Source organism: Penicillium alfredii, assembly GCF_028826965.1.
Source record: "Penicillium alfredii strain IBT 34128 chromosome Unknown utg000011l_segment0_segment0, whole genome shotgun sequence".
Taxonomy (NCBI): domain Eukaryota; kingdom Fungi; phylum Ascomycota; class Eurotiomycetes; order Eurotiales; family Aspergillaceae; genus Penicillium; species Penicillium alfredii.
In genome coordinates, this window is record NW_026622708.1 from 1,427,304 (window position 1) to 1,444,865 (window position 17,562).

The 17,562-nt window shown below is 53.1% G+C and overlaps 7 protein-coding genes across 7 annotated transcripts; 3 read left to right on the top strand and 4 right to left on the bottom strand.

Moving 5' to 3' along the window:
- Positions 1–264: 264 nt before the first annotated feature.
- NUU61_008943 (putative l-fucose permease) lies at positions 265–2,236 on the bottom strand (the record flags this gene model as incomplete). The annotated part of the gene is made up of 7 exons (XM_056659468.1): positions 265–447; positions 520–725; positions 853–1,083; positions 1,171–1,515; positions 1,590–1,808; positions 1,859–1,967; positions 2,102–2,236. 7 exons carry the CDS (start codon positions 2,234–2,236, stop codon positions 265–267), a joined length of 1,428 nt encoding a protein of 475 aa, XP_056507761.1.
- Positions 2,237–2,744: 508 nt separating this feature from the next.
- Positions 2,745–5,944, bottom strand: NUU61_008944 (calcium-transporting ATPase; the record flags this gene model as incomplete). Its single annotated transcript, XM_056659469.1, has 4 exons — positions 2,745–3,167; positions 3,225–5,540; positions 5,606–5,763; positions 5,827–5,944. The coding sequence occupies 4 exons, from the start codon at positions 5,942–5,944 to the stop codon at positions 2,745–2,747; spliced, it is 3,015 nt and encodes a 1,004-aa protein (XP_056507762.1).
- Positions 5,945–8,161: 2,217 nt separating this feature from the next.
- NUU61_008945 (14-3-3 adaptor artA-like protein) lies at positions 8,162–9,399 on the top strand (the record flags this gene model as incomplete). Its single annotated transcript, XM_056659470.1, has 7 exons — positions 8,162–8,175; positions 8,249–8,295; positions 8,360–8,379; positions 8,439–8,450; positions 8,528–8,802; positions 8,880–8,967; positions 9,037–9,399. The coding sequence occupies 7 exons, from the start codon at positions 8,162–8,164 to the stop codon at positions 9,397–9,399; spliced, it is 819 nt and encodes a 272-aa protein (XP_056507763.1).
- A 1,693-nt stretch (positions 9,400–11,092) lies between these two features.
- NUU61_008946 (uncharacterized protein) lies at positions 11,093–11,614 on the top strand (the record flags this gene model as incomplete). The annotated part of the gene is made up of 1 exon (XM_056659471.1): positions 11,093–11,614. One exon carries the CDS (start codon positions 11,093–11,095, stop codon positions 11,612–11,614), a length of 522 nt encoding a protein of 173 aa, XP_056507764.1.
- Positions 11,615–11,989: 375 nt separating this feature from the next.
- Positions 11,990–13,016, bottom strand: NUU61_008947 (eukaryotic translation initiation factor 3 subunit J; the record flags this gene model as incomplete). The annotated part of the gene is made up of 3 exons (XM_056659472.1): positions 11,990–12,694; positions 12,818–12,891; positions 12,998–13,016. 3 exons carry the CDS (start codon positions 13,014–13,016, stop codon positions 11,990–11,992), a joined length of 798 nt encoding a protein of 265 aa, XP_056507765.1.
- A 357-nt stretch (positions 13,017–13,373) lies between these two features.
- On the bottom strand, positions 13,374–14,947 carry aspf22 (enolase acuN; the record flags this gene model as incomplete). The annotated part of the gene is made up of 5 exons (XM_056659473.1): positions 13,374–13,728; positions 13,782–14,222; positions 14,288–14,627; positions 14,705–14,761; positions 14,824–14,947. 5 exons carry the CDS (start codon positions 14,945–14,947, stop codon positions 13,374–13,376), a joined length of 1,317 nt encoding a protein of 438 aa, XP_056507766.1.
- Positions 14,948–16,078: 1,131 nt separating this feature from the next.
- Positions 16,079–17,430, top strand: rpt4 (proteasome regulatory particle base subunit RPT4; the record flags this gene model as incomplete). The annotated part of the gene is made up of 4 exons (XM_056659474.1): positions 16,079–16,295; positions 16,352–16,738; positions 16,802–17,258; positions 17,310–17,430. The coding sequence occupies 4 exons, from the start codon at positions 16,079–16,081 to the stop codon at positions 17,428–17,430; spliced, it is 1,182 nt and encodes a 393-aa protein (XP_056507767.1).
- Positions 17,431–17,562: the final 132 nt, after the last annotated feature.

Here is a 17,562-nt window from a genome sequence, read left to right on the forward strand (position 1 = left end):
TTTTTTCCCCTTTCATGTCAGATACCTTGGTCATTTCCCTCTCTTTGCATGCCTACACTATCCCCTATAGAATACTGTCCTTTCCAGGTTTCAGCCCGCATAATGGTATTGCATTATTCTCTGAACAGCTTACTTTATTATTTATCTTGCTTGCATAAAGGCATTGTCTCATTGCATATCCAAAATACTATAGAAGTCTGCCACCATACTCCCTCCGTTGCATCATACTCCAAGTCCGAATATCGAATATAACCACAAGTTCGTCTACCGCTCCAGATGAACCGGGACATCCTTCTCGTCCTCAGCACCAATCCCAGCGCCAGTCTCCACATCCTTCCCACCCTCATCCTGAAGCCCAACCGTACTCTCGCCCACCTTGTCCACGGTATCTCGGTACGCGGGAGCAAAATTGACCGCCACCGCATAGGTCCAAGCGACAACCATGAACTGTGTGTCCCGTGTCAGTAATCACACTACTTGCGAATCTAGAAAACAAAAAAAAAAATATGACAAACATACCATCGTGGGCACAATCATGGCGAAACCCGTGTCATTGCGCATATCAGCGACATGGCCCAGGATCGGGGGCACGACTGCTCCACCGCAAACACCGCCGACAATGAACCCGGAGCCGCGCTTGTAGTGGCGACCCAAGCCGCGGATGCCCAGGGCGACGATGGTGGGGAAGCAGACGGACTCGAAGAAGAGGGTCATGAAGAGCATAGCTATTAAGCGAGAGGGAGAGAGTCAGCGGGTTTCTTTCAAGAGTGTTCCAGTATTTATCCCGTATCCAGCGTACGGATAAAGAAGTTGATGTATATTATCGACGACAGAACCGTGTCGAGCACTCACCAATACCCTTCTGTTCCCTTTGCGTCACCGACGCAGCGAGGAAAGCCACTGTGCCTGATAAATATACCAGGAACACCCAGCGGGCTCGCGCATACTTCATAATGCCCGAGCCCAGGAACCGGCCGACAGCAAAGGCGCCTTGAGCACCGGCGAGCAACTTGGCGCCTTTGGCGTTGTCGGTGCCGGGCCAGGTTTCGGTGGCATAGTTGATGAAGTAGCCGGCGATGGCAACTGAACACAAGAACGAGTCAGCGCAATAAAGATAAGAATGGACCATGGAGAATGGGACATAATGAATCAAGACCAAGATGCACATACTCTGCGCACCAGTATAGGTGAACTGGGCCAGTGTCGCGTGGAACAGCTTGTACTGTTTCCAGAAGGGCTTCTCCTGCTCATTGACATGGGTGGTGGCCACCTGGAAGGCCATGTCCTCGTCGGTGACCTCGGGGATATTGGAGAAGAAAAACACAGCTGCGAGGCAAAACACGAAGATGCCAATGGCCAGGTACACCCACTGCACGCGCTGCAGGGCATTAACGTCGTCTTTGGTCTCGGTGAAGAAAGCGTATGAGCCCAGCACGGGGCCGACGACGGTGCCGATGGCGTTGAAGGCCTGGGCGAAGTTGATTCGGATTTCCGAGTAGCGGGGTGGGCCGCAAACTAGTGAAAAGTTAGTGTATACCTCTCTTTTTTTCTTTGCTTTCCTTCCTCAAAAGGGGGTAGTAATCTCTCACCCGTCAGGTATGGATTGGCCGCCGTCTCCAGCGACCCCAGACCCGAACCGATCACAAACGTCGCGCCACAGAACCCGCCAAAGGACTGGTTCAGGCCCGCGGGCCACATGCATAGCGCGCCGATGCCATACAGCACCAGCCCGAAGATGAAGACGGTCTTGTATCCCCAGTGACGGAGCATCCAATTTGCGTAGCCGAGAGAGGCCAGGGGGATAAGCGCTGCGCAGCGGTTAGTTTAGTTATTTGTTGATAGAATTATTGTAAATGACTGCCATACCCAAAATACGCAGCCTGGAGCCCGGCGGAGCGGCCGCGGTTAATATGCAAAGTGACTTGGAAGTGCTTGTTGAGCGTGTCCAGCAGGCCATAGGCAAAGCCCTAAATTGCAGTGAGCGATGAACACGATCATAGAATAGGACCAATAATGATAGATGATGTTGTGATTATTACTATAATAACTATAGTAAAAATAACAATATTCAAAATCAAAACAATATCATGCGGGAACATACCCATAGGAAGAACAACGTCGTCACCAGGGTCAGCGGCCACAAACTCTGGCGCAGCGTCAAAGTCGCCGCCGATGTGGTCTTGCGATTGTCGACGCGGAAGCCGGAGCGGCTGTTGAGGAATTGTTTGAGACCCATGACAGGAATATAGAATGAAGAGAACCAAGAATCAGCAGAAAAAGAGAGCCCGAGGTCGCAATCCAGGAGGGGGGAGGGCAAGGAGTAGATAAATACCCCGGAATATCCCCCCTCCTTACCCCCTCAAAGAAGGTCAGAAAAGAGAGAACAAAGTTAACATCTCACGGCCGTCATTTCTCCGCATCTCCACAAATCCGGGGAGAGGATGGCAACGGCAAGCAACCAGTCAACGCCCACCGGAGTTGCCCCGAGGGTCAAAACTTGGAGCTTGGCGGACCAGCAAGTGGCGTCGGTGTTTTAAGGAAAGTTGATCGCGAGCTGGCCAAACGTCTTTTTTTTTTCTTTCTCATTCAGAGTCTCTATGAGCATGATCGCGTAACATATAACTGTTTCTTTCTCTTTCAATGCCAGACACAAACACAGGCCCAAGGTCTATCTATCCTCTATGCCCGTCAAACTCATCGGTAAAGCATACCCTTGCACCATGCAAGCCTCATATACCCCCTGCTTACGACCGCTTCGGCTTTACGCCGTTCTGGGTCGGCGCCACAGACACGCGGGTGTTGTAGAGACGACGCTCAAAAAACTTGAGGATTTCGTCGATGAAAATCACCGGCGCACTGATCACCAACACTGCCTGCCACTCCGTCCAGTCCAGAGGCAGGATCGAGAACAGGCCCTGGAGGAAGGGAACGTAGAGGATGGCAAAGTGGAGGGCCATGGAGAGCATGATCGCGTAAACCAACATCGGGTTGTTGCCCAGGAAGAAGGTCAGCAGGGACTCGCTGGAAGACAGAGCGTTCATCGCGTTCAGCATCTCAATCACTACAAGGATCGAAAGGGACACCGTCGACGCGGACTTGGCCATGTCGTTGCTAAACATCTCGCAACCAATCTCGGGGAACTGCGCCGAGCACTTGTGGAAGTGCGACTGGAAATTTGATTAGCAAATGAAGCAACAGAAGAGAAAAAAAATGTATGAACGTACCAGCTGGTAAAAAGAAATCTGCGGGCCCTCGTGGTTGTAAACAAACCACCAGACGTAACCAAACACCGTGGCGGCACCGACGTACGTGCCAATGACCATGTAGCGGAACAACAGCCACCCACCAACAAGGGGCTCATCACGGCGACGGGGAGGACGCTTCATCACGTCGTGGTCCGGAGGGTTGAACGACAGCGCCGTCGCAGGCAGCCCATCGGTGACCAGGTTGACCCACAGCAACTGGACGGGAATCAACGCCTCGGGCATGCCGAGGGCCGCGGTCAGGAAGATCGACACGACCTCACCAATGTTAGACGAAATGAGATACCGAATGAACTGCTGGGTGTTGCTGTAGATGGATCGACCTTCCTCGACGGCGACGGTGATGGTCGCAAAGTTGTCGTCCGCCAGAACCATGTCAGCCGCCAACTTGGCCACGTCGGTACCAGTCCCCATAGCCACACCAATGTCGGACTTCTTCAGAGCAGGCGCATCGTTGACACCGTCACCGGTCATCGCAACCACGTGGTTCAAGGACTGAAGGAGATCAACCAGTTTAGACTTGTGACTGGGTTCGGTACGTGAGAAAAGCGATGCGGTCTGAACCGCCTTCATCTTGTCACTTTCGCTGAGACCGTCAAACTCCCGGCCCGTGAAACTCTTGCTCGTGAGATCCTCGTTCGCACCGAACACGCCGATCTGACGACAGATGGATTCGGCAGTGTTGGGGTTGTCACCAGTAATTACAATGACCCGGATACCGGCGGCGTGGCACTTCTTGATAGAATCGACGACCTCCGCGCGCGGGGGATCCAACATCCCAACCAAACCAATCAATGTCATGTTCTGTTCCAGCTTGGCGTAATCCTCAGGAGTGGAGGCGCTCTTCAAAAGAGGGTTTCCGGCAATGCCGTCGACACTGGCGATCGCCATAACCCGGAGGCCTCGGTTGCCGTACTCAACCACCTCTTCGGAGAGTCTCTCCTGGTGCCTCTTGTTCATTGACACCTTGGACCCGTCGGGGCCTAGCAGAACGTGAGAGCAACGATCCAGGATTGTTTCCGGTGCACCCTTTACCAGCAGCTTCTGTTCCCTGCCCTCGCCGACGAGAACGGACATACTCTTGCGGTCGCGCGAGAACTCATAAGTGGCCTTGAGAGGAAGACGAGATTCGTAGTGGGCGCTCGCAGCATGCAGTCTCTCCGAGGCGGGAAGCTTGAAGATATTTTGGTTCTGAGCAGCGTCGTTGGTACCGATCTTTTCCACGAGAGCGCGCAAGGCTCCCTCGGTGGGCTCTCCAATGCTGGCGAATGCTCCATTTTTGGCATCGTGTGCAAGGGTCGCGGCGTTGCAAAGCGCGGAGACTTCGGCCAGTTGTCTTACAGTCGACGAAGAGGCAGCCGGGTTCTCCAAGACCTTGCCATTGAAGCTAAGTTTACCCGTGGGAGCAAAGGTAGTACCTTCGACATCAATTTCCTCCACGACATCGCCGGTGTTGGCCAGGTAAACAATCTTTTCCACACTCATCTGATTCGTAGTCAGGGTTCCAGTCTTGTCGGAGCAAATGACACTGCAACTGCCCAGGGTTTCCACCGACGGCAAGGATCGAACCACAGCATTCTTCTGGGCCATCTTGCGAGTTCCCAAGGCGAGACAGGTGGTGATGACCACAGCGAGACCCTCGGGAATGGCTGCCACACCCAAGGAGACGGCAATCTTGAGGTAGTAGATGGCGCCCTTGGTCCAGCCACCGAAGGAGGGATCGTTGAAGTTCTCATAGTTGATCACCCACACCAGAATACAGATGACCGTAATCACCTTGGCGAGCATGTCACCGAAGTCATTGAGCTTCTGCTTCAACGGGGTGGGCTCAGAGATCTGGGACGTGATGCTGTCGTGGATATCTCCAATGGCAGTGGATCCACCGGTCAACGCAACCAGAGCGGTGGCATGGCCGTTGACAACTGTGGTTCCCGAGAAGAGCATGTTCACCTGGTCCTGCTTGACTGCCTGGCGGTCCTTGATGACGCGGGTTTCCTTGCTAACACTTTCACTTTCGCCCGTCAGAATAGCCTGATCAACACGGAAACTGTTGCTGTGGATGGAGAGCAGTCGACAGTCGGCGGGCACACGGTCACCCACGGCGATCTGAATCACGTCTCCGGGTACCAGGTCCTCGGCCTTGACCCGTCGAACCTTTCCATCACGGATCGCCTTTGCTTCGTTGGCCGAGTATTCCTGAAGAGCTGCAATGGCCTTTTCCGCGCTACTTTCCTGGGTGACGCCCACCACGGCGTTAAGGATCAGAATGGTCAGAATCTGTCAACACACCAATTGTTAGAAAATCTGTAGTTTTTCACAGCAAGTCTGAGTTCGACACATACCACAACCGGGTCCACAAAGGCGGTCCAGTCGTCGCCCTCCTCAAAAAGAGCCAGCACAAAGGACACCGCGGCCGAGCCCAATAGAATAAGGACCAGCTGGTCTTTGAATTGTTCCAGGACCATTTCCCACAGGGGAGTCGGAGGTTCTTCCTCTAGGGCTAAAAGCAAAGTCTATTAGTGCTGGCAAGCGTCTCTCTTGTTCATGTTTCCCCAGTACTCACCATTTGGTCCATGCTTCTGTCTGGACTTCAACACCGCATCTTGCGAGAGACCAGACTTCTCCGAGACATTGAAGTGCTTCAGCGCTTCCGCTGGGGTAGAGAGAAACGAGTTCTCCATGGTTGCAGACACACTCGGCGAGCACAATCGAGGTCGCGGAGATGTGGAGAGTCGGGGTAAACAGGGAAAGAAAAGAAATAAAAAGGGGTGATTTAGCGTCGATACATGGGTGGCACAGGTGGCCAGGAAAAGTCGGAAACAAGAAGATACGCGCCGAGAGGAGACGCAGCAAGACTATAGTAGTAATTACCCAGAAACAACGAAGATCCCAGAGGCGACGCAGTGGGGAAGAAAGCGAGTCAACGTGTTCTCATTTGGCTGAGTCAGGCAGGGGGCTGCAGGGCTGAGGCGGGTCTCAATTCCCAATTCTCCGCGCTTCTACTGTACGACACCAGGAAAACACCTGGAAAAGAGAGCGGTTCCTCGACTGACCGTCTGTTCTTGCTTCGTCACTTCCCAGCTACCCAGTGTCCTTCATGATCGGGGCTTCCTCGTCATACTGGCTTGCATCAACTCTCAACCTCCGACGCTACCAAGTGCTGGGATGAATTATGGGGCTCCTCCAGGCTGCATCTTTCTCTTGCCTATCAGTGGCACCTAGTGGGGATTGGATCTTCCTTGGCAACTCATGGTCTCCGAAAGACATACAGTCTGCACCAGCAACATAGTCGATCTTGTCAATCGAGCTAGTTGACTTGTCTCATGCGGCGATTGGAAGATATTTGCCCTCCCCCCGACTGGCTCCGGCTCTGTGATTGGGATTTTTGTAGACCACATCTGGTGGAGTGTCTGACGTACCCTGGTTGAAAAGATTCTGCTTGGGAAGACTTGTGCGAATCCCATGGAAAAGGACCTTTAGACAATCTTTGCGGATGTCTTTGCGAATCTCTTTCAACCCTTTTCTCTCTCTCTCTTTTATTGCCTTTATACAGTTATTTTTCGGATAGACTGATATCACGAAACTACTTAGATACTCGCGAAGGGAAGGAAGTCCGGTGGACAACAGACAATGTGCACTTGGAGGAGATCCGCACCCTAGATGGAGCATTTCTATAAGGCTGAAGCTCGACAGACCCTGATTGCATCATCGGATATTGCTCATCTTCCCTGCAGAGGACTTGCCCTGGCAGCTGGTGCTAGTGATATCTCTGGCCTGACTGCTGAGGCATCAACCATGAAAAATAAAGTGACGAGGGTGTCGATTACAGTTTAGATTAGATTCTTTTTTTAATGTAGGATCCTGAACCCTTTTATTCAATTCATAGGATCAGTCCATCCTAGTTCATGTCTGGATCGTCACAGGAATTCTACTAGTTTGACTGCCCGACTCAATAATTGTATACTAGAGCAATAGCTCATAAAAATGTCATCCTAAATCCTAAATCCTAAATGAAACGTTAATAATCACATTAATATATAATCTCTTTCCTGCTGTAATCTACGTCTGACAGTGACCATGTATACTCCAATTCATCAGTTGGCTGGGCGAGCTACATCATAGCGACTAGGGTTATTCTGCTGGAAGGTTCTACACTGTTGCATCATCACCCCAGTGCCCCTACAATCTTCTAATATCCACAAAGAATAAACAACTCATTTCTCGTAGAAAAGAAAAAAAAATATCAACATAAAATCCAACTCAGTCACGAATCCCCTTTTTCTCAGTCGGCCAGAGTTGTCACGATAATCCCCCCGTCTGATCTGCAGGGAAACCCGGGTTCTTCAAGTCCTAGAAACATAAACAAAAACAGTCTGGAGATATACCTGCCAGTAGTCATATTTTCTTTTCACCAAGATATCGTAGAAACTAATAAATTCTTATTATGCCGGTACCTGCAATAGAGGTGTAGAGGCCGAGTACTGTAAATACGGGGGGTGTCGGCCCAAGTACCAAGGTACCTCCCTTAAGCGGGTGCTGCCTAAGTGTGGCCAGGTACCTGATACGTAATTGTGTATTGTGATGGAACTCTCTCTCTTGTCCCCCAACCCTCCCTCTCCCTCTTCCCCCCCCACTTGGTCTTCTACCCATCATCTTCTCCTTCTGCATCTCCAAACTCCCCCTATCTCCTTTTCCATTTAAATCCTAACTACAAACCCATCCATCCACTTGATCTACATTTATCATGGGTTCTGAGGTATGTCCCCTGCTCCAACCCCTCCATCTGGCGCTCTCTGAGCTGTCACCGCCATCGCAATCCCACCCCATTCCTCTCCCCTCGCGCCTCCCTCCATCCAAATCAGTGAGTGATAGGACACTGGCTAATATCCATCTCTGCAATGCAGCGTGAGAAGTAAGCATCCCATCGTCTGGCTCCCTCGAAGCCTCGGAACTCCACCTGGCCGCAGAACTGACCCCCTCATCAGCAAGACGTTCCTCGCGAGGCTCTGTGAGCAGGCCGAGCGCTACGATGGTAAGATGATCTTCGAGTGATTGGGCTGGGCCCATATGCTGATGTATGGTGTTTTGTTGCTCAGAAATGGTCACATTCATGAAGGTTAGTAGTGGTGCTCTGTGTTGTTTATTACCAGGAGATGTGTGCTAACAGTCGGACAGGAAGTCGCCAACGTATGACACCACCTCTCCCCCACCACCTTCGGGTTCCTCTGCCCCCTCATCGGGTCTGTGTTTGACATTTCTCGTAGATTGGCGGCGAGCTTACCGTGGATGAGCGTAACCTGCTCTCCGTCGCGTACAAGAACGTGGTCGGCACCCGCCGTGCCTCGTGGCGCATCATCTCCTCCATCGAGCAAAAGGAAGAGTCCAAGGGCTCGAGTGAGCACGTTGGCATCATCCGTGATTACCGCCAGAAGATTGAGACCGAGCTTGAGAATGTGTGCCAGGATGTGCTCGACGTTCTTGACGACGCTCTTATCCCCAAGGCTGAGACTGGCGAGTCCAAGGTTTTCTACTACAAGATGTGGGTTCCTCTGGAATGATGCACCATATTTATATGGTCGGAATGTCGCTTTGCGACCATACTGACTCTTGGAACAGGAAGGGTGACTACCACCGTTACCTGGCCGAGTTCGCCTCGGGTAACAAGCGCAAGACCGCTGCCACTGCCGCCCACGAGGCTTACAAGGTATGTTTTGTCTTACTATCGCCATCGCGGCTCTTCATTTCCTTGGGGTGGCTACTAATTGTGTAATAGAACGCCACCGACGTTGCTCAGACCGACCTCACTCCCACGCACCCCATCCGCCTTGGTCTCGCGCTGAACTTCTCCGTCTTCTACTACGAGATTCTGAACTCTCCGGACCGCGCATGCCACCTCGCCAAGCAGGCCTTCGATGACGCTATTGCGGAGCTGGACTCGCTCTCCGAGGAGAGCTACCGCGACAGCACCCTGATCATGCAGCTGCTGCGGGACAACTTGACCCTGTGGACCTCGTCGGATGGAAACGAGGGCGAGGGTGCTGCCCCCAAGGAAGAGAAGCCCGAGGAGGAGGCCTCTGCCGCCGCACCCGCCGAGGAGAAGCCTGAGGAGGCCAAGCCGGCCGAGGCCGAGTCTTAAAGGGACCAGAGGGGTCGCGACGAGCCGTGTGCCAATTGGTAGCGGGGTGGGCGTTCGCATTTCTTCCAGGACGTGGGTATGCTTAGTCGCTTTGTTTTCACCGGCAGCGGGACTGGGTTGGACCGGCACACATCTCTTGCACGTGTTCGGGACCGCGTGGGTCGGCCGGCGGAGTTTGATATTCGGTTGACTCGAGCGAAGAAAAGGGGCTGAGTGGAATTTCTCTCTCTTTGATTGTCTCTATTCCCACTCCAGCACGATTCAATGTGTTTATTTTCCAATTCACCCGGGGTAATGCATGTACCCGTAGAGCGGCTTGACTTGAATTCCCTGGAACTCGCTGGCAACATAGGTCTAACAGTAGTATGTATTTACCAGACCCTTGGGCGGACTTGTTGCCTTAGACTTCTGTCATCCCGTCTATGACATCGACCTGTTCTTCTACATGCATCAACGCCACGATCACCCGTTCGACAAACGCTATGGAATATAGCCCACTTTGGCCGTCTTGGCCGTTCCTCGTTCCTCGAATCGCATAAGCATCTGAGTATCTCCCGTGCAGGAAAAGCCCAGCTACCCACCCACACCCGCAAGACCCTGGACCGCAGAGCGTATTGCGACATTCACAGCACGTCCAGGATATTCCACCGAGCCCGGTTCGTCCAACACGGGACGAATTCCCCAGACAAACACGGGCCCAGGAGAGGAGGAGCTGCGAACCCCCCCCCCCCGCGGCAACCAACAGCTTTAGGGCCATGTTTGTGAGCGTCGGGGAAGAGAGGCTTGGGGTGCGTGCAATTGTCGCGCGTCAAGCAAGCCACCAAGACCACGGAAAGCGAGGCTCGTGGATTTGACAGGTCTCGGTTTGGCTGTGGCCTCCCGACTAGCCGAAGCGATGGCATGGGGGACCCTGCTTAGGGTCTTTGGAGACGGTCAGTGGTTTGGTTCAGAGCCTCAAATGGGGGTTTTGCTGAGAGAGGGAGACAGTGCGAGGGTTTGTTGACCTTGTTACAGGCCGCCTATTCCTACAGAAATACTCCCTTCTGTGTCTGTGTCTGGGTTCTTGGTATAGTTACTACCTGAACCCAAGAAAGACTGCCGGAATGAATGACTGATCTATCACTCCCCTTCTCCCTCGATCAGATCAAGTTCCCCTAATTTCTGTCTCAAATGTTGTTCACAAGCAGATGACAGGCCTGCCGAACTATCACCCGCCACATGACAGACCACCCGATCCTTGTCCCCACGCAGCTATATCGTGCCTAATACCGGGCATCCCCCACCAGCATCGCGCTCCAGTAATTGGGCAGAGACAGTTGCATTGGGTACTCGAATCCCGTCGGGAAAGAAGCTGAAGCTGTTTCTGGTCAAGCACATGAACCCCCTTCCCTTTTGCTCCTCCGGTTCCATGTTGTTGGGAATTGTCAAGGACCACATGGGAGAAGGTGAGACGGGTGTATAAATTCAGCACCAAATGCCCCCCCATCATCGGCAGATTGGCAACGACCTGCCTGCCCTCGGATATTCAATTTGTCGTGGTAGGAAGGATCATTCGAATACTACATTCCACTTGAATCCTCCTCCTCAGAACCACTGGAGACACTACAACCCTAATTGTAATCCCATCCCATCAACATCTTTATACTATAGCCATACACAACAAGCACATACCTATACATATATGCTCCCGACAATGACAGCAACAGCAACCCTAACCTCAGCCTCAACCCCCCTCCTCCTCGAACCAAACGCTCTATATCTCATCCTCCTAGACCGAGGCGACACCTACACCTTCCACTGGAAACTCTACCTCACCACCAATTCTTCAACTTCACCCACCGCCGGCCAAATCTTCCACATCACCAACGAAGCAGGCCTCACAGCCTGGGAATACGAAACATCCCCAACAACCGAGCTGCCCACGTCGCGACGACTGCTCCTCGCCTTGCAGGTCGGAGTCCTGGATCCGGTGCTGCACCGCGCGCTGGGCGAGCGGCTGGCGCTGGTGCCGCTGGCACTGTACTCGACGCGATTTTGGGAGCACCTCAGTTGCCGGGTTTGGGTGAAGGAGGCGCTTTTTGCGCTGGATGATGAGGGGTATGTCAGTCTTGGGAAGAGTGTGCGTGAGATTGAGGAGGAGGCGAAGTTTCTTGGGATTCTTTGCAAGAGTAAATGTGAGAGGCGGGTTGGTCGGAGTGTTGGGTGTATTGTGTGAGCGTCTTTTGGTGGGAATATATTGGAAGGTCGGGTCTATGCAAGACATATGGCGTGTCTATCATGCATCCTTAAGATGCTCTAATACAAATTTTGTTTTGTCTAGCCCAGGGAGTCCTACTTGATACGAGCAGTGTAGAAGAATGAAGAAAGCAAAGCAAGAACTGAGCCCTGCAAAACCCCAGCTCAATCAACTATATACATATCTCTAGACTCGAACATATGAAGATCAAAGGGTAACATTAAGTCTCTAGAAACCCTAGGTATAGAAAGGAAAACAGACCCCCCTTCTTTTACAATGCGTATTTCCAAGGATCACCAGGGACAGAAAGAAAACAAAAGCAAAAGAGAAAAAGAAGGGAAAAAAAGAGCTAAATCACATAAAGTCGTCATCGCCCAGACCATCGTCCCCATCGTAGGCGGTGTTATCGATCTGGTTGTCCCGGTTCGAGACCAGCGAGACCTTAGTCTTAGCCGCCTTGGTCTTCTTGTTGCCCTTGTCGGCCGCACGCTCCTCACGCATCTTCTCATTGCTAGCCGTGGTCAGGGCACTGCCGATCTTCTTGATCTCAGCACTGGGCAGCTCCTTAACCAGCCGGCGGGTAAACTCCTGCGCCCAGATCGAGTACTGCGGCTTCTTGGAGTGCGGCGTCAGCAGCGGGATGAGCGTGTCCGACAGCCGGGCGAACTGGTCCTTGGTGGTGGGCTTGAACAGCGGCATGGCCGACAGGTCGACGGACTTGGTGGGGTCGGCCGTGTCACTGACGACGACGGCTTTGGGCGCCCCGCGGTTGCGCTTCGTGTCGACCTCCCCGAAGAGGTCCTCGGCGTGCTTGAGGTCCGAATCCTTCTCTGTGCGCCGCAGCCGCTCGCGTCGCTCTGCTTCGTCCTCGCTGCCGTCCAGATCATCGCCCGCATCCGCCTCCTGCCGTCGCTGTTCCCGGTGCTCTTCTATCCGCTGTGCCTTGGTCTTCTTGTTGGCGGCTGCCGCGGCCTTGGCCTTGGCCTCGGCTTCTTCGGCCTTCTTTGCTTTCTCGCGCTCTACCTCCGAATCTTCGGCGGCATCCCAAGAGTCAAGGACCTGAAAAGTAAGAAAAACACCACATGTCAGTGTTGCTTCAAGCATATCCCCCGTCCCTCTCTCTCTTTCTCAAATATTCTGCCCGAGGGCATGCGCGCAATGAAATCACGGGTTAAGCCTTACATCATCTTCCTCTTCGTCGTCGAATCGACGGCGGGCAGCAACAGGAGGAGGCGAGGTGCTCTCTTCTTCTTCGTCTGTGCCAAAAAAAAAAAACCACAGTAATTAGCAGGAGAAACAAAGAGGTAACCGCGGGGTCCACGGTAGATCATAGATCGTATCAGGCTGGGGATAAGAACATACCCCACTTGGAAGGCGGCATATTGGGCAGACAATTGACGGGAGACAAAAGCAACCGGAGAGGAGACTGCGCTGTACGCGGGGACCGGAACACAAGCCAACGCTACAACAAAGAATGGAGGGGCAGGGCAAATTTTATGTGGGACACTTATCACACGTGATCTCGGCGTTCTTGATGCCCGATGAGCGTGATTCTACTCGACAACTATACAACTCATTCAGGGGTGGATATAAGATAAGATCTACAACATGTGTAAATGGACTGGTTTCTTATTCAAATCCTATTAATTTCATAATCATCACGGGTGATGGCTCTTCAGATCATGCCATCCTTTTCGGTGAGCCAGACATGGCCCACTCCATGCTGCCAGGGCCGCATTTACAGGTTGACCGAGGTGCGGAACTTCTGGCCAGCGTAGACAGCGCTGTCACCCAGCTCCTCCTCAATGCGGAGGATCTGGTTGAGCTTGGCCAGACGCTCAGAACGGGCCGGGGCACCGGTCTTGATCTGGCCGGAGCGCAGACCGACGGCGATGTCGGCAATGGTGACATCCTCCGTCTCACCGGAGCGGTGGGACACCATGACACCCCAGTTGTCGGCGTACGAGTCCTTGGCGGCCTGGATGGACTCGGTCAAGCTACCAATCTGGTTGACCTTGAGCAGCAGGGCGTTGCAGGACTTGAGCTCAATGGCTTTCTTGATGCGCAGGGGGTTGGTCACGGTCAGGTCGTCACTGTAAAGGGCGTCAGATAGGATTCATCACCAAGAAGAGTAGCAGCAACTTACCCAACAATCTGGAAGTCCGAGGTCTTGTAGAAGTAGCTCCAGGCCTCCCAGTCATCCTCAGCGAAGGGGTCCTCAATGCTGACAATGGGGTACTTGCTAGCCAGCGACTTGTAGAGGTCGGCCAGCTGCTCGTAGGTGAGCCACTTCGAGGGGTCGCTGTCGGGGTTCTTGAAGTCTAGGTCGTACTTCTTCTCCTCGGTCTTGTAGAACTCGCTGGAGGCAACGTCCATGGCGATGTGGATCTTGCCGGTGTAGCCGGCCTGCTCAATCGACTCGGTGATCAGGTCCAGAGCCTCCTCGGCAGTCTGGATGTCGGGGGCAACACCACCCTCGTCACCGACGTTACCAGCCGACTGGCCGTACTTCTTCTTGGCCAGAGCCTTGAGCTTCTGGTAGACCTCAGCGCCCTGGCGGAGAGCCTCCGAGAAGGAGGGGGCAGTGCTGCAGGTTTTGTCAGTTACACTCTCCAAGAGAAAGGTCCAAGTTTCTATTCTCGGGTCACTCACTCAGGCACAATCATGAACTCCTGGAAAGCCAGACGGCCACCGGCGTGCGAGCCACCGTTCAGGACGTTCTGGAAGGGAACGGGCAGGACGTAGGGCTTCTTGGTACCGGCCAGGTCGGAGATGTGGGCGTAGAGAGGGACACCCTTCTCGGCGGCAGCAGCCTTGGCAATGGCCAAGCTGACACCCAGGATGGCGTTGGCACCGAGCTTGCCCTTGTTGGCGGTACCGTCCAGGTTGTTGAGGAAGGTATCAACCTTGGCCTGGTCCTTGACATCAATGTTCTCCTTGATCAGGGCAGGGCCAATGGTCTCGTTGACGTTCTGGACAGCCTTGAGGACACCTGGAAAAGTCAAAAATGTATTAGTTTCTGCCGGGGAGGGTCATTGGTCTCTGGTATAATGCAAACGAATCACTCACCTTTTCCACCCCAGTGGGTCTTGTCACCATCGCGGAGCTCAACGGCCTCGTGCTGGCCTAGATTATATTATCAGCAATGCCGTCCTTAACATTTTGACAAGAGAAAAGGGGCTACGGACCAGTCGAGGCACCGGAGGGGACAATAGCGCGGTGCAGACCGGTCTCGGTGACGACATCCACCTCAACGGTGGGGTTGCCACGAGAGTCGTACACAGAGCGGGCGTGGATCTTGGAGATAGGCATTTTGGAGGAGAAGCTGATGGGGAAGAAAAACAATCAATGGAGGAAAGAGAGAAAGAAAGCGGGAGGATATATGGGCCAAGAGCGCGTGACTAACGGCGGGGGGGAAGCTTCACCGATGGCCCAAAAAGAGGGCGAACGACGAAGGAATGAGGGACGTGATTTGTTTGGGCTCTGCTACTGGGGCAATTGACCATTGCCGCTCATTGCAATTTCGGCCAACCTGGTTGGATGACTTCCTGACACCAGAATGGCCTCAATTGGAGGGGAAGAGGGAGAGGGTATAGGATGGTGGGGGGATATGCGCCCGACGTACCTTGGAGATTCACGGATGGGGAGAGAGGAAGATAGAGAGAGAGAGAGAGAGAGAAATGGACAGAAAATACCCGAGAACTCTTACAACAACCAGGATCGTCTTGGGTTAAATACTCAACCCCTCCGATTCTTTCCAATGGTGGGGCACTTTGGCTGATCCGGGCATCTGCGATGGTCAGCTACGAGATCACCCGTCCCTCGGGACAAGCTGGAGCAAGCTGTGACGAATCTCGGGTTTCCCCAAGGTACTATCCAGATACCCAGTACTGGTGAAGACTCTCGAGTATTCCAAACTATTCAATGTTTCAATGTATAGTACAGACCTACACTCCTACACTCATGGTAGGGTCTGGAGAACACTGCCCCGGAGTGTATGAGGCAATGTATGAGAATTTCATTTCTCCCTGAGATTTTAAGTCACATCACGGACATGACCAACGCAAGAAAACGGCCCCGGGGACGGGGGACATCCCACGTAGCATCCGGATGAATGACGAAAGATAGTGAGCCATATTTATGAGGCTACTACTTTCTTGTCTTTGTGCCTGAGGAATGCATGCTTAATAAGAGACAGTATGATAATCACATGACCATGAACGCGCCGTCAGGTGACCTCATGGAAGCTCCTCGACGGGCAGCGCTGAGAGCTCCGCCCAGGTTGTTACCAGTTCCCGATTCAGCTACACTCCATTGATTCAACAACCAGACCCCTGAGTTTGGGTTTTGGCATCGCCGTGAATTTGTTTCTGATCGATTCGATTCCTCTGATCAACTCGTCCAACCCCCCGTCAACCCGTTGATTGTCTGCCGTTTCTCATCATGAACGGCGCCAGCGACCCCGAGCGAGAGCAGGCGCTCGAGGATTATAAAAAGAGCTTGCTGGAGCTGCGAGAATGGGAAGCTAAGTTGAAGTCGCTGCGGATGGGAATCAAGGATCTGCAAAGGGAGTTTGATGTCTCCGAGGAGAACATCAAGGCACTACAAAGTGTCGGCCAGATCATCGGCGAAGTATTGAAACAGCTGGATGAAGAGCGATGTACGCTTTGCGGGTTTGCAATCACAATCTTGGTACCAACAGCTGACCGGTCACAGTCATCGTTAAGGCATCGTCAGGGCCCCGGTATGTCGTCGGTTGCCGGTCAAAGGTGGACAAGGCCAAGATGAAGCAGGGAACACGTGTGGCCCTGGACATGACGACACTCACCATCATGCGCATGCTCCCTCGTGAGGTCGATCCCATGGTCTACAACATGTCTCTGGAGGATGCCGGGCAGGTGAATTTTGCAGGAATTGGTGGTCTGAACGAGCAGATCCGAGAGCTGCGGGAGGTGATTGAACTGCCACTGAAGAACCCGGAGCTTTTCCACCGAGTAGGAATCAAGCCTCCTAAGGGTGTTTTGCTCTACGGTCCTCCGGGTACTGGCAAGACGCTACTTGCGCGGGCCGTGGCCAGCTCGATGGAGACCAACTTCTTGAAAGGTGCGTCCATGACAGAACCCCTTGGGTTCTGGGATTTAGCTGACTATTTCTCTTACATTGTAGTGGTTTCCTCCGCTATCGTGGATAAATACATTGGTGAATCCGCCCGATTGATCCGTGAAATGTTCGGCTACGCGAAAGAGCACGAGCCCTGCATTATCTTCATGGACGAGATTGATGCTATTGGTGGACGACGATTCTCGGAGGGCACATCGGCAGATCGAGAAATCCAGCGAACACTGATGGAGCTTTTGAACCAGCTGGACGGGTTTGATTACCTCGGGAAAACCAAGATCATCATGGCCACCAACCGTCCGGACACGCTGGATCCCGCGTTGCTGCGTGCCGGTCGTCTGGATCGAAAGATCGAAATCCCTCTCCCCAACGAGGTGGGTCGGCTGGAGGTTCTGAAGATCCACACGAGCACGGTGCAACTGGACGGCGACATTGATTTCGAGAGTGTGGTCAAGATGAGCGACGGTCTCAATGGTGCCGATCTTCGCAATGTGGTCACCGAAGCGTATGTCACACACCTTCGCCCGTTCTCCCGTTTCTACTAACATTCTGGCAGGGGTCTCTTTGCGATCAAGGATTACCGGGACGCCATCAACCAGGATGACTTTAACAAGGCCGTGCGGAAGGTGGCCGAGGCCAAGAAGCTGGAGGGCAAGCTGGAGTACCAGAAGCTGTAGAGGATGTAATTGTATTTTGTTCTCCTTGCGAGCCACTGGAGAATTCTCGAAGCATGCTATACATGAAGGAGTTGTGATGTCTTAAATCAGTAGAAATGATATGGAGATGCCTCGGCGCCTACCCAATTAACA